The sequence below is a fragment of the Clytia hemisphaerica genome, unplaced genomic scaffold, assembly GCF_902728285.1.
Source record: "Clytia hemisphaerica strain Z4C2 unplaced genomic scaffold, Clytia hemisphaerica genome assembly, whole genome shotgun sequence".
Taxonomy (NCBI): Eukaryota; Metazoa; Cnidaria; class Hydrozoa; order Leptothecata; family Clytiidae; genus Clytia; species Clytia hemisphaerica.
Genome location: NW_027103918.1, coordinates 1,110,172 through 1,124,375, shown reverse-complemented (window position 1 = coordinate 1,124,375; position 14,204 = coordinate 1,110,172). Strand labels below are relative to the sequence as shown.

General features: G+C 37.4%; 1 protein-coding gene across 2 annotated transcripts in view; it reads left to right on the top strand.

Moving 5' to 3' along the window:
* LOC136809644 (calmodulin-regulated spectrin-associated protein 1-like) overlaps positions 1-13,966 on the top strand; it is a 51,854-nt gene extending 37,888 nt beyond the window's left edge. The window contains exons 15-21 of one of the 2 annotated variants that reach the window (XM_067066191.1): positions 836-1,324; positions 2,081-2,190; positions 2,627-2,830; positions 3,449-3,677; positions 12,313-12,408; positions 12,701-12,765; positions 13,304-13,966. In XM_067066191.1, coding sequence (XP_066922292.1) covers positions 836-1,324; positions 2,081-2,190; positions 2,627-2,830; positions 3,449-3,677; positions 12,313-12,408; positions 12,701-12,765; positions 13,304-13,454 — 1,344 coding nt within the window. In that variant the 3' untranslated portion in view covers positions 13,455-13,966. The remainder of the gene's footprint in view (positions 1-835; positions 1,325-2,080; positions 2,191-2,626; positions 2,831-3,448; positions 3,678-12,312; positions 12,409-12,700; positions 12,766-13,303) is intronic. The other variant, XM_067066190.1, reaches the window with a different exon arrangement.
* The last annotated feature ends 238 nt before the right edge of the window (positions 13,967-14,204 follow it).

Here is a 14,204-nt window from a genome sequence, read left to right as displayed (position 1 = left end):
TAAATGTTGCAGTTCAGAGAATCTTACAATTCTTTATTCGTTTTGGGTGGTTTATAGTTTGCAACCTTTTTGAGAGGCATTTTAACGTCGTGGCTTTATTTACGAATAATCTCTATAACTTTGGCAAACTTATATTATTTCTGAATCTCGAATTTATTTCCTTGAACGATCGACCAATCTGCTAAATTAGTATCTAGTCATTTTTATTCTCTTTTCTATCTTGATCCTAGGAGCCTGGTCTGAAAGTCTTAACGACTACAAGTTATTAAGTACTCCCAAGTTTATTGATTTCATAATTATGGTAGAAACTAAAATTTGCGTACTCTTGAGATGAATTTTCGTCTCCTCTCAGAAATACTCGAATTTCCAATAAAATTTACGAGGTAAATGCTTGTTTTCGCTGGCTAAGCAGGTACCATTCTTTAATACAGTGCAAAGTCGACATTTTTTGTTGGAGGTAGCAGTTTTGGGGACATTTTTCCGAACATATACAAATTTACGTCCCGCGTACGCAGATATTGCCAAAGGATGCGGAACGCACGTTTGAAGTCGAAGTCGCTCTCCCTCGTGTAGGCCTCGTGTTCTCCATTTTCTGTGGTTGCTATTGGATTGTGTGTCTTTTAAATGATATGATTTTATGATTTATTACGTCTGTTTTTTGTTGTATTGGTAGCATATGATTTGAATGCTGGGTTGTTGTTTTTTGAACAACTGTTTTATCTTATGAATTATTTTACTGCGGACCTGTCGCTAAAACCAATCCTTCTTTATTTCGAGCTATATGAAATACTTCCTACAATATGAATATGAATCTGTATTTCTTGCTTTGTTTTAGAATTCTAATCAAAAGATGGATACTATCGAGCCAACACCAACTTTAGCATCAACAACAATGGAAGCACCAAATATACCACCACAAGATGAAACGCCATCTGATATACAAAACACTCACATCTCAAATATACCAGAATCTCAACCATTGATTCAACAAGAACCCGAAACAGAAGATCCTGTAATGGAACAATCTCAAAACGAAATCCCTCTGCCGCAAAGTGAGATCATAGTTATGCATCAACAGACTGAAACAGAGACCCTGAATGTGGACCCAGTACGGCCTATACCATTTTCAAAAGAGCCAGTACCAAGTGAAATGGCCAATGACATGGGCAATCTTCAGATCCAAGATGCCATTAATGAAATTGCAAGTGAACAACCTGAACAATCGAGTCAACAAGTTGGAGAGGAGGAACTTGGGTCATCGAGCCCAACCAAGAATTCAGCTCTTGTGTTCACTTTTGGTGGCGAAGAAGAGACAGAGAGCGCGGTAAGAATCTTGAATAACAATATAGTAAACATTTTGAATATTAAGCAGCAGGGTCCTGCTGAAATTGAAAACGGTCACGTACGGTTCACTCTGGTTCACTGACTCTTCAAGATTGGTGTTTTTTGAAATTATAATCCCCTAATAATTAGCACTACTCAATGTGGGTGAAAAATTTTAAACGATAAATTTCATTGAATTATAAATTGACCCAATCGATTGGTGCTACCATTGGGATACCACTCTCAAAAATCTCCGATCAAAGATGGCGGATATAGCTTGGTTCAGGGTTTAAAAAGGCCAGAGGTATGGTTGTCTCTTGATACAGATCCAATTTTCAGATCCAATATAATATTTGATGCTTTCTTTATGCTAACTCTCAGCCATACCAGTTTTCCAACTGTTTTTCGATAGCATAAAATGTTCAACTTTTCATGCAATCTAAATCATTGATAAAGTGATGTTATGATTTTCAGTGATAAGGATTTTCACAATTTCCACTGATAATGATAAATTTTGATATTTTTATGTAGGTCAAAATTTTAAAATTTTAAATTTATCTTTTGATTTTGTCTGAGTCGCTTTTAAAATTATCACCAAAATCTAAATTAGGCCTTCTCCTGTGCAATAAAAGAAATCAACATAAAGTTTTTATCCGTAAACTCACGATATCTTGATAAATTTGTATATACTTACGTTTTACGCATTCGTATATTACTATATTGCTAAACTACATTCTAATCTCTGGTTCATTTTAAGGGGATAACACCAGAGCAGATCAAGAAACGCGAACGATTTCTACAGAAACGTCAGAAACAGATAGAAGAGAAAAAATTGAAACGAGAAGCAGAGCTAGAAAAGAAACGAAAGTAAGTTGGAAATATATTTTTGAGTGAAAGGTATGGTTTTTAGGGCCTGTGAAAAATATCTGCTTTGCTTAGTAAAACTGTTTATCAAAAAAACGACAGCCATTTTGAACGAGCGAGTCTTGGGTTTGAATTCCATAAAGTAGCTTTGGAATAGCGTTAATTCCCCCGTGTTTTCCAGTATTCATGTTTTTATGTTGTTGTTTTTTCGTAAAAAAACGTCGTATGGAAATTTACTTGTGCAATTAACAAAGATTATGCTTATAAACATTATGCTTATAAAAAAAACTTTAGTTCAAGATCTATAGTCTGTCTGTCCCAACATCATCTGGATCATATTTTTTTATTAACGGCTTTCGATTATAGAAATGTACGTACTGAGCAAGATTTCATTATTTTTTATTACGTTAAACTACTGCTGCCTGTTTTAATATTATAGAAAAGACGAAGAAGCCCTTCAAGAAAAATTAAAAATGGATGAGGAAAAAGAACGCGTTAAAAAAGAGAAAATTCGTCAGCGCGCTCAATCAGCAGAAAATCACGAGCGAACGCCTCATCACCATGACAACCAACGACAACATTCGGCGTCCGCTTTCACTGTTAGTATGAATTCAACGAGTTCAAGTCCCTCACATCAGCTACGGTAAGTATTTTGATATTCTATTTATATGTTGAATTTTGATTTTCATCACTACAGTATTTATTATTTACTCTCCTGGTAAATAATTCCCTGTGATTTAAGATATTCATGACGTAATGTTTTCTATGAAGACATCCCGGCTTTTGGTAGAAACTGGCGTGTTTCCGTAAGAAAACATTACGTTAGGCGAAAAAAAAAATGTAGTGTTTCCGGAATACGGGTGAAGTAAAAAAGCTCTCATGCGGCCGGTCGGAAATTTGTTTTTTGAATTTTAGATTATTGAAACTTTTATGTGCAAACAATATGGAGTAAGCCTTGCATACTAATGTATCAACTACTAACGAGCAAAACTTGATTTACAAGCGGGAATATCTACCCAAACGACGTTTGATAGCTTGAACGGTCAATTTGATTTTCTTTATGATGGACCATATAGATGAACCCATAGTCTGCGACTCGGTCAGAAATTTTTTCGCCTATAAGTATCATCAATGTGGGCAGTGTTTGATGTTCCATGGAATTTGAACAAAATAATATTAAACTATCACGTATAAACTGCCATTGAAAATCAGTTCAAATGAGTCAACTCTAGATTTATTCAAATGGAACTTTTTCTTTCAGACGTCCCCCAAGTAGCGAACATTTACGTCGTTTACAGAGCGGAAGCCCGTCTCATCACGCAACCAACGGTGATGGGACACCGGAAGAATCGAAATACTTGGAATACACGGGCCCTTCCGCATACCAAAAACCGTCCGGGAAGTCGAATCGTAAAATCATCCAGAATGCGATAACATATTGTTGCTTATCGGGCGGTGTTAATCGTGATGCCAAAGACAAATGTCTAGAGGTATGAATTCCTTTTATGTTTATTTCTTCATTTATGAATCTGTCACTTTCAATGGAGCGCTGTGGTCAAAAGCATAAGCGTAAACGTATGTACCGTTAACAATCCAAAAGTTCGCTTAACAATCAAACGCGCCAAGGTCGTAAGACTTCGAATAGTCCTCGGTACAGCCACTTTGAAATAAAACGATACCATATAAACTGGTGCATAATCTGCGAAAGAACTTTTTCTGAGTTTTTAAGGCGGCCAGCTTAGTCCCTCTCTCGAATTATTCGGCAATTTTCATTTTTAGCGGAAACTTTTTCTTTTGATTGTTGAGCGAACTTTTGGATTGTTAACGTTGCATACGAGACAAACCAAAGATTCTTGGTTCAAATCCCCAGTCCTTCCTATGCTCCATTCGTTTCATAAATAGCCACGCCGACTAGCCGTGGCCCCCTCAGAAATAATCAAAAGACTTTCTAAGCCAAAGTCCTACTTGGTGGGCTATCCACGGAAAATATCAAATCTAGGTATCTAAATGTAATAGTTCTTGATTTCTGAAATAAACTGAATCCTCCTTCTTATAAGTTTAAGTTTTTCTACCCAGTCATTGTGGCGTTACAGGAAATGACACTGTTTGTAACTTTGTTTGATTGATTTTGTTGATGTGTTCAAACTGTAGAAATAAATAACAAAGGTCTATGAGTATTGTGTTTATAAAAAATAAGTCTAAGTTCAAAAATGAAAATGTCTGAATTCAATGAAAAAGTATAAGTCTGATTGAAAAATGAAAAAGTATAAGTCTGATTGAAAAAGTTAAGTTCTTAAATGAAAATAAAGGCTTGAATGAAATACTGAACCTATGAATCATGTCAAGGCAAGGCCCTAATCTATCAGTGTGAACTGAAAGAACAAAACAAAATGGCTGCCTAAAAGCAAAAACAAGATGGCTGCCAAAGAACAAGAAATGAAACCTACCAGGTAGCCAATATAAAAATGCTGTGAATGAATTGACTATTGATTGACTTGAGTTGAAGTTGAACATTGAATTGCAAATTACTTTAAGGTTAGAGCCTTATGAATTATGATGCCATTATGGTCAGTCAGCATGACATGACACAAAATGGTAGCTCTGAGGTGTGACTGAAGTGAGGCCTTAAATAGACTGAGTTCACACTGTGACATGATACTGAAAATGAGGCCATGGAAACCAGGTGTGCCTAACATACTAAAATAAAATAAATGAATAAATATAGCCTAGTCTAGCTAGCCTAGACTAATGGCACACAAATGAGATAAGTTACAGTAAGTATATGATAAATAAACACTATTTCCAAGGTGCAACAAATTTTTGTTTCATGATTTATAAATTAAATTTTGTACTTTTTATTTTTGTTTTTGAAATATATTTTGATAAAATTCACTTTACATTCCCCACCAAAAAGGGAAAAATTTAATTGACAAATTTCATGTCCACATTCTTAGCCATTTCGCCAAGCTCGACCATAAAATCACATTCATCAATAGGGTGAATAATAACAAGACCACGTACTGAACGATTCGTTTCTCGCATGATATCCTCGTTTTCGTTTCTGTATTGAATAACTGCTTTTCTCGGAAGCATGTCATCACCGAACTCCAGGCTTTTGATGATTCCATAGGTATATTGATTTGTTAACGTTGACTCTCGTTTGGTGAAAATTACAACATCACCGATATTGATTTTATCACTGTTGAACCATTTTGACTGTTTCATAAGTTTGGGCACATGAAACTAGCAACCAAACTTCGAACCATGAGTTGTAGATTTTTTTGATTTTCCTTCATTATTCTGGTTGGATTGTCGCAGAAAATGGTGTTGTCAGGGCATCGTTCGTTATTACGACCCAACAAGAGACGATTCGGGGTGATCAAATCTAGACATTCGAAATCTCCTGTAATGTCACCGATGGCAATAGGAAGATTATTGATTTGATTTGCGATACTTGAGCTGAGTGTTTCCCATTGTAGTATAGATAGGCGATGATTTTGAAGGCTCTTCTCAATTGATTGATTGACCTCCTTGATTTTACGTTCAACCTTTCCGTGCATGTTGTGTCCTTGAACAGGGCATGCATCAAAATCAATGTGTAGGTTCTGCATCAACTTGGATCTCAGGTCATGGAGATCGATACGCATCTCCTTGCATCCCTTCAGAAGTTGACTACCCTCATCGCACAATAGGCGTTTTGGATAGCCATGGTCGCATGAAAATCTCGTGAATGCTTGTATGAAAGAGGTGGTTGAATAATCGTCCATGACTTTTATTTTGATTGCAGATGTAGCACAACAGCAAAATACTATAAGCCATATTTTGACGGTAGTACGTTTGTGACTTGGTGAAAATGACTGATACGGTCCAGACAGATCTAACTGTGTGTAGTAAAATGAGGGAGCAATGGTTAGATTGAAGGATGATACTGGTCCCATTGCCATCTCCACAGTGCGTTTAGCGAGGTATCGACATCTATGGCAATTTCTCTTGATGTGTTTGATGAGCAATCTCCCTTCGATGACATGAACTTTCTTCAGAACATACCGATGGGTTTGTTTCGATGCCGGAATGCTTGACGGTGGAATGATTCCAGTGGATATCCATTGAGATGCTATACGCAATTGGTGAATATCTATCCAGCAATGGTACACAAAATGAATCGGTTGATAGATCCTTCATAATATCTGTGAATGCGCCAACAATCGATACACCTTTGCTTGGAAGAATTCTGCCTGTGTAGATTAAGATGCCATTTTTGTCGGTTGAAATCTTCTCATACTTTGATTTGGAAGTGAAATGACGTACTTCATCTGATCCCTTTCTGTAGTAGTACATCTCAGCATCTGTGATTTCTTCATTGGTCAGAATAATGCTGTTCTTCTGTGATGATACATTCTGTGATGATACAATCTCTGATTTGTCTCGAGCTCGCTTGACAAAATTTCTTACAAAACGGATAACGTAAGCCATGATTCTGATAACAACTGTAAATTTGTGTTTCATTGGATCCAGAAGGTACATGGAATATTCATACCGTTTCTTCATTTCATTGAGAATGCTTTCGGATGTGAAGGAGACATAATGGAATGACTTCTCCTTTTGAACTTCTGATTGTTGCTGGGCTGTTAGCTTCAACTGGTCAGCAGATTGTGTTGGAAATTGAGATGATGGCAACCGCATCCATGGTAATCCATTGATCCAATTTGAAGATTGGTCAACATCCTTGATTTGAGCTCCTGGTCTTGTACCAAGATCAGCAATGTTGTCGTTCGATTGAATGTAGGCCCACTGGTCCTTTGATGAAAAACGATTGATTTCAATGACACGGTTCCGGACCCATTCCTTCAATGGCTTTTGATCGTTACTGATCCAATGTAATGCGATTTGACTGTCTGTAAACTTCTTGGATGATACAACAAGTCCTTTGAATGATCTTTTGACGATTTCACTTGTGTATGCATTCAATAACGCAGCATACAACTCAGCTCTTGGTAATGATGTCTTTTGAACAGTTCTTGTGCGTGAGAAGACAAGTTGACAGGAATGAGAGCCATCTTTGAGACGGAATCGTGCATAGATACTAACACATACCAAGCTTTGACTTGCATCCCCAAAATCCAGAGTTTCGATTTGCATATCGACAGCATCCTTGGGTACGATTGATCGTTTGAAGCGGATGGATCCAATTTCTTGCATTGTTTCAAAATGATTGAGCCATACTTGTCGCAGCTCGTTGGGCAGGACATCATCCCATTGAAGTTGTCGTAGGTTTAGTTGTTGGAGGTCTAACTTCATTGCAGCCACAAGAGGTGCAATCTTGCCAGTGAGGTCGTAGATCTCTGCAACCTTTGAGATACATTGACGACGTGTGAGTTTTTCAGGAATGATATTCAATCGATCTTGATTCTTCTTGCCTCTTGTCTTTTTGGAGAAGTTCAGTTCAGAAATGTTAAGTGATACCTCATCTGTCTTTGGATACCATTTCAATCCTCCAACGATAATTGATTCACCATCATCAGTGAGGTCTGTTAGCGGATCTTCGCCAGTGAAAGTGACTCCTTTGAGACGGAAGCCTCCATGACCAATGACATATTCAAATTCATCTGCACGCTGATGGGCGATCTTGATTGATTCTTCTCCTGTTAGACAATCATCGACATAAACATCTTCATTGACGATGCGATAAACTTCAGGATATTGATCTTGAAATAAGTAGGCAATCTGACGAAGTCCTCGCTCCGCCTGATTTCCGCTGGATCTGATTCCATAGATTAGTGTTTTGATCACTTTTTCCATTGGTGTCTTTGATGAGTCAAGTTCTGGGTGCCAAATATAACGCTGATAGCACCAATGGTCTGGGTTGAGGTGGATAGTGTTGTACATCTTGCATACATCGGTATGTATGCCAATTCTATGAGTTGACCAGCGTAGCAGTACTTCTTGCAGCTTGTTTAGATTGTTGCTTCCTTTGGCAAGGCAGTCGTTTAAGCTGTAACCAGATGCGGTGCGGTAGGGAAGGAAGCATCAAATACAATACGACATGGTGTGCTGAGCGAAGTTGATTTCCAAACTGCACGCCATGGGATGAAGTTTTGAGTTGAGTTTGCGTGAAGTGATTGACGGATGTCTTCTGATAAGTTGCTGACATAATCCACAAAGCCCATGCTCTGTAGCTTTGCTTCAGACTTCAGGATATCTTCCTTGTCTTTAGAGTTGCGATCAAGTTTCCTCAGCTGCTGGTAGTAGATCTTCTGTGCGATTGATTTGTTTGGGGTGAGCTTGACATCAGCCTCTTCGATGAATGGCAGTTTTGCTGTGATGGTCTGATTGTTGGTATCAATTGTGATGGAAGAATTGATGATTTCTTGTTCTATCTCCTCCCTGATGCTGATTGCTTCTTGATGGCTTGATTGCTTGCAGTCCTTGCAGCTTCTACAATTGACACAACGATAGGTTATTTCTGAGCCAACTGATTCTGATGTGTCAAAATGCTTTCCTGGATGAGAAGGCAGGACAGATAATGATACGTCAGGATCAAAATTTGAACCAGAGTTGTACAATCGGAGTTGGCTGGTGAAGAATGCTGAAGCTCCTGGTTTGTCAGCAAAGAAACACCGATGGATGCTGGTAAAGATAGGATGCGGACCTCCTATCACTCCTCTACCACCGTTGACGTTCTTGAATGGAGATTCGTAAATTGCTAAGCCAGAATGAAGTTGATGTATCATCTTAGGGTGATAACGTAAATAACGCATACCGATCATGAGGTGCACTTCTCCTCCAACTACTGATGATGGGATGGGAAGTGTCTTTGAATCTTTGAATCTCGACCAGAGGTTTGATATGATCTTTGGATGTCTTGAAATGGTTCATCGAGTGTGTAGTGTGGGAAGACAGCAGTGATTTCTTCCATACATGTGCCAGACATTGATGCCATTTGACCATTGTGCATGGGTATCTTGACATTGTACGTACCATAGGTTGAGTGAGTTGTGGTGTTACCAACACCACTGATTTCAATGGATCGAGATGATTCTTGAATAGCCAGCGGTCCGAGAGATTTCACTGCAGAGTGCTTGACAATGAAATCAAAGCAGCCATTGTCGAAGAAGATTGTATATTGACGATTGTTGATCAGGATTGATTGAAATAAGAAGATACCTTGAGGAACGTCAACATCATTTATTGGGTTTGATTTGAAGCAGGCATTCATGAATGACAGGCTGATCTCCTTGGCAAATGTTGGTAGCCGCAGACTTCTAGTGCAACGTTCCTTGTACTTCTGCAAAACATCTTTGTTGGCTTGAGTGTCCTTATGTTCTTCGCATACAAGAACATGTTTTCTTGGGATGTCATTGTCGTGGGATTGATGTGGACAAACAAAATCGTGTTGGCAGCGTCCCTCTTTGTGTTTGCCAGTTGATATGTCAGCCCCTGGATAGAGGCATTGGAAGCAGTAGCCTTTCCCTTTGAGTAGTGAAAGACGTTTGGCTGGTGTCAGTTCCACGAATTGCTTGCAGGTGTGGTACTGGATGAGTCGTGTTCCTTTTGGTCCAGATGTTGATATGTGATCTGTTGATCCATCGGCTGAGTTGCAGATGGTGCATGCTGTGGTTGATGGTGATGGCGGGTTGGAATTGTATCCTCCTCGTCGATTTGTTTTGGATGAATCTTGCTTAGACTTTGATTGGTCTGATGGTGGTCTTTTTGACGAGGATTCTGATGGACCCATGATGATCACCTTTTGTTGTTGTAGCTTCAGTTCTTTCTCTAGGAATTCAACCAATCTCTTCCATATGACGTGAGGTGAGGTGCTTTCATCCATTGTTGATAACCATCTTGATAGGCGAGAATCTCCGAGCAGTGCGTAGATGCGTTGAATACCGTCCCCATAGTAGAGGTATTCCTGGATGTTGTGAGTATCCGCGATGAGAATGAGATCTTTGATGAGGTTGATGACTTTGCTCAATGCGAACGCAATATTGTCTGCGCCCTTGATCTTTGAAATATTGTCGATGGTGTTGAGTTGATTCAACTTCCTAGTCAGTAGATGTTTAACGTCTCCGTAGGCAAATTGAAGTTGTCCCCAGATACTCTCGATATCGGTAAGACTTTTGACCATGCTCAGAGCAGGGTCTTTGAGATAGTTGTTTTTGAGCAAGTCAGGTAGCAAATGTCGAGGAGTAGATCTCTCATGAAGCTTAACAAAGTTTGATTTGAACGTATAAAAATCGATACTGGAATCACTTGAGCCGGAAAATTTTTCGAGGCGAATGTTCAGTTTTGATTCAGTAAAAGACTTAACTTTGTAGACGTCACGGTCTTTCACAAGTTTGAGAAGTTGAGTGGTGTAGCTTGACTTGGATTTCAGCAATGAATCGTATTGTTCACCAAGGTCCTTAATTTCAGTTACGTCCTTGGTTTCTGAGACTGGTGTTTGAAGAATAGATTCATACCTCTCTGCAGCTTTGTCGACTTTCTCAGCTTTTGATGATAGTTCAGCTTTTAACTGGATAAGTTCATTGTCAGTTAAATCATTAAAGGTAATATCAAAATCCTTTTTAAGTTCATTTATAGTTCTTTTCAACTCACTGATTGCAAAACGTCTGGATTGCTCCTTGAAATTGGTGACGTCCAGAGTGGGTTGAATTGATTTGATATCTGGTTTGAGGTTCTTTGAATCCTTGAAGTATTCCTTGATTGCAAGTAGGGTGGCATTAATCTCATGTAATAATTCAGGGTTGCTTTTGGCTTTCTTCAAGATCCCATCAAGACGGTATAATTTATTTCGTAGGGCTTGAAGTCGCTGGATGGTGACTGAGATGTGATCTGCATTTTCGGCAATGATGGGATTTTCATCGATCAGGTCAAGTGCTTCATGCATTAAAACGTGTGCATCTAGTTCTGTATCTTCTATGGAACGAGACGATTGATTAATTGATTGAGAACTTGTGTTTGGGTTAGACGACTCATCGGGTTGAGACATTTCGTCGTTTGAAGTTGGCGTCAAATAGACTCTTTGACCGGTTGAGTTGAGTTGTGAGTAGTCAATGCGCTTGATAGTGCGTCTTGACCGGTTGGTTGACATGTAAATCGTTGAAACGTTGGTAACTGTTCAATGCGTTCTGTTTGTTTGAATGTGGCGTTACAGGAAATGACACTGTTTGTAACTTTGTTTGATTGATTTTGTTGATGTGTTCAAACTGTAGAAATAAATAACAAAGGTCTATGAGTATTGTGTTTATAAAAAATAAGTCTAAGTTCAAAAATGAAAATGTCTGAATTCAATGAAAAAGTATAAGTCTGATTGAAAAATGAAAAAGTATAAGTCTGATTGAAAAAGTTAAGTTCTTAAATGAAAATAAAGGCTTGAATGAAATACTGAACCTATGAATCATGTCAAGGCAAGGCCCTAATCTATCAGTGTGAACTGAAAGAACAAAACAAAATGGCTGCCTAAAAGCAAAAACAAGATGGCTGCCAAAGAACAAGAACAAGAAATGAAACCTACCAGGTAGCCAATATAAAAAATGCTGTGAATGAATTGACTATTGATTGACTTGAGTTGAAGTTGAACATTGAATTGCAAATTACTTTAAGGTTAGAGCCTTATGAATTATGATGCCATTATGGTCAGTCAGCATGACATGACACAAAATGGTAGCTCTGAGGTGTGACTGAAGTGAGGCCTTAAATAGACTGAGTTCACACTGTGACATGATACTGAAAATGAGGCCATGGAAACCAGGTGTGCCTAACATACTAAAATAAAATAAATGAATAAATATAGCCTAGTCTAGCTAGCCTAGACTAATGGCACACAAATGAGATAAGTTACAGTAAGTATATGATAAATAAACACTATTTCCAAGGTGCAACAAATTTTTGTTTCATGATTTATAAATTAAATTTTGTACTTTTTATTTTTGTTTTTGAAATATATTTTGATAAAATTCACTTTACAGTCATATTAGAAGTTTGTCGTGGCTTGGATTATTAGTTCACGTTTGGCTACGTTTCAAGAGATCTCCACTATTTGTACTAAAACCTTCTGATTTCCCATAATTATGAAGTATGTGACTCCCCATGTTATTATACGTGGATTAATCTTCCTTTTTGTAGGCGATCGAGAAGAGTGAAGCGAACCATTTCGTTGTCCTGTTTCGAGACCCGATGAAATTTCGCGGTGTTTACGAATATTACCCTGAAAATGATTTGGTATGTGATTATATTGCGTATAAGTTTTTATTACAGTTTTACATTCATTGATACCTTTAAATTTCGTAATTTGGATGACTAAACTTAATTGCCGTGGAAATATTTATAATTTTATAACCGGGTAAAAGACGGGGGTAAAATATGAAAATGGAAAGTGAGTTGATTCACTCAGGAACTTGAATTGTAGGATTTTTTTTTCAAACGTCTGGTTGATGGTTGAGAAGGCTGAGAAACAAAAATTCCACATAAAGATTGAATTCTGTGTAATATTTAATGAAACTTTCATTTTTAGGTGACGAAAATTTATGGAACCGGACCAAAGTCAATCACGTCAAAGATGACTGAGAAATTCTTTAGGTATGATATTTTTAAGATTTCTTTTGGTTTTCTTGAGATTTTGAGGGGGTTTTCTTTTTAAACAAAGGAATGGGAAAAACTTAGTCACTGACCTAAAAAATTTTGTCACTTTTGCTCGACTAATTGTTACCCTTCAAGATATTTTAGCGTTTGTTATACTGCACGCTTTAAAAAAAAAGAATACACTCTATAAGAATGCCCATGATGAAAATGGCCAAAAAATTAAGAATATGCTAAGAATATCAACATCATGGAATTTTGCTACTCAATCTAAGAATGCTATTTTTAGACCATTTTCAATTATAAATTGTCAATTACCCCCAAGTAGGGCTCACTCCTTTCACAAAAATACCATTTTATGCTTGAGTCGTAATGTACTAAATTATTACCTAAGAATATTTTAGGATGATTTTCCCAAAAAAATTAAGAATATCAATGATGAAATGGATTTACACCATTCTTATAAAAAAAAGCATGTGTTATACTATCTGTGATTTTAACCATTTTTATTCAATCAATTTTCTTTTCATTTGACCAGGTATAACAGCGGTGGAAAAGCCTTCAACGGAATGTTGATGAAAGACCTTTCCATACAATGTGATGGATTCACCATCAAGAAAGAACTATGGGAGAAAAAACCAACGGGCGGAACGCCCTCTAAAACACCATTACGGAAAAAAGTTCGTTGACTGAATCTGAGCAGGAATGTTGTTGTTGTTATTAAGTCTTTAAAATTGAGCTGCGAACGTCAACTTGGTTCTTCCCAATAAAAGTGCAACTTTGATAAGTACTGTATTGAACTTTCGGAGAATTGAACCAATAAATGAATTCTTTATTTATACAAAGGTATAAACCCCTCCTCTACAACATTTTAACACAAAGAGTATCCCAAAGAGTTCATCTGACGAAACTGTGTTGCATTTTTCTCGTTTTTGATGTTCATTTTTTTGTCGTTGTCAAATTCTTTTAATTTTTTTTGTTTGTTTTAACTTTGATATTTTGTCATTTTATACATATCACAACTACCATTTTAATATTTAGGCTTACCGAAAAAATTGACAAAAAATATATATTGGATGATAGATAGTATTTATAAAGTGAAAAAGAGAAGACAATGTAAATAATGAAAAATGTAAATATTTCTTAGATATTTTATGGCATAAGTAATATATCTTTATGAAAAATCAAGGTATTTCTAAAACACGAAAATGTTGGAAAACATAATTCCATGTTGGAAAACATAAAAGACAAACCTCCAAAATGTGATCGGCTATTGCTCATTCCGACATTTTAAATTTTCCGGGGGTTTTGCTGTTTGGGATTGTTTAGGTCAGGGTTGCTAGTAACGGCTTGTCACTGTGTCGGGTGCATACTCGGCGCCTTGGGCCCCGCAGGGTTGCTAGTAACGGCTCGAATTTCAGTCAGGTTTAAAAAAGGGG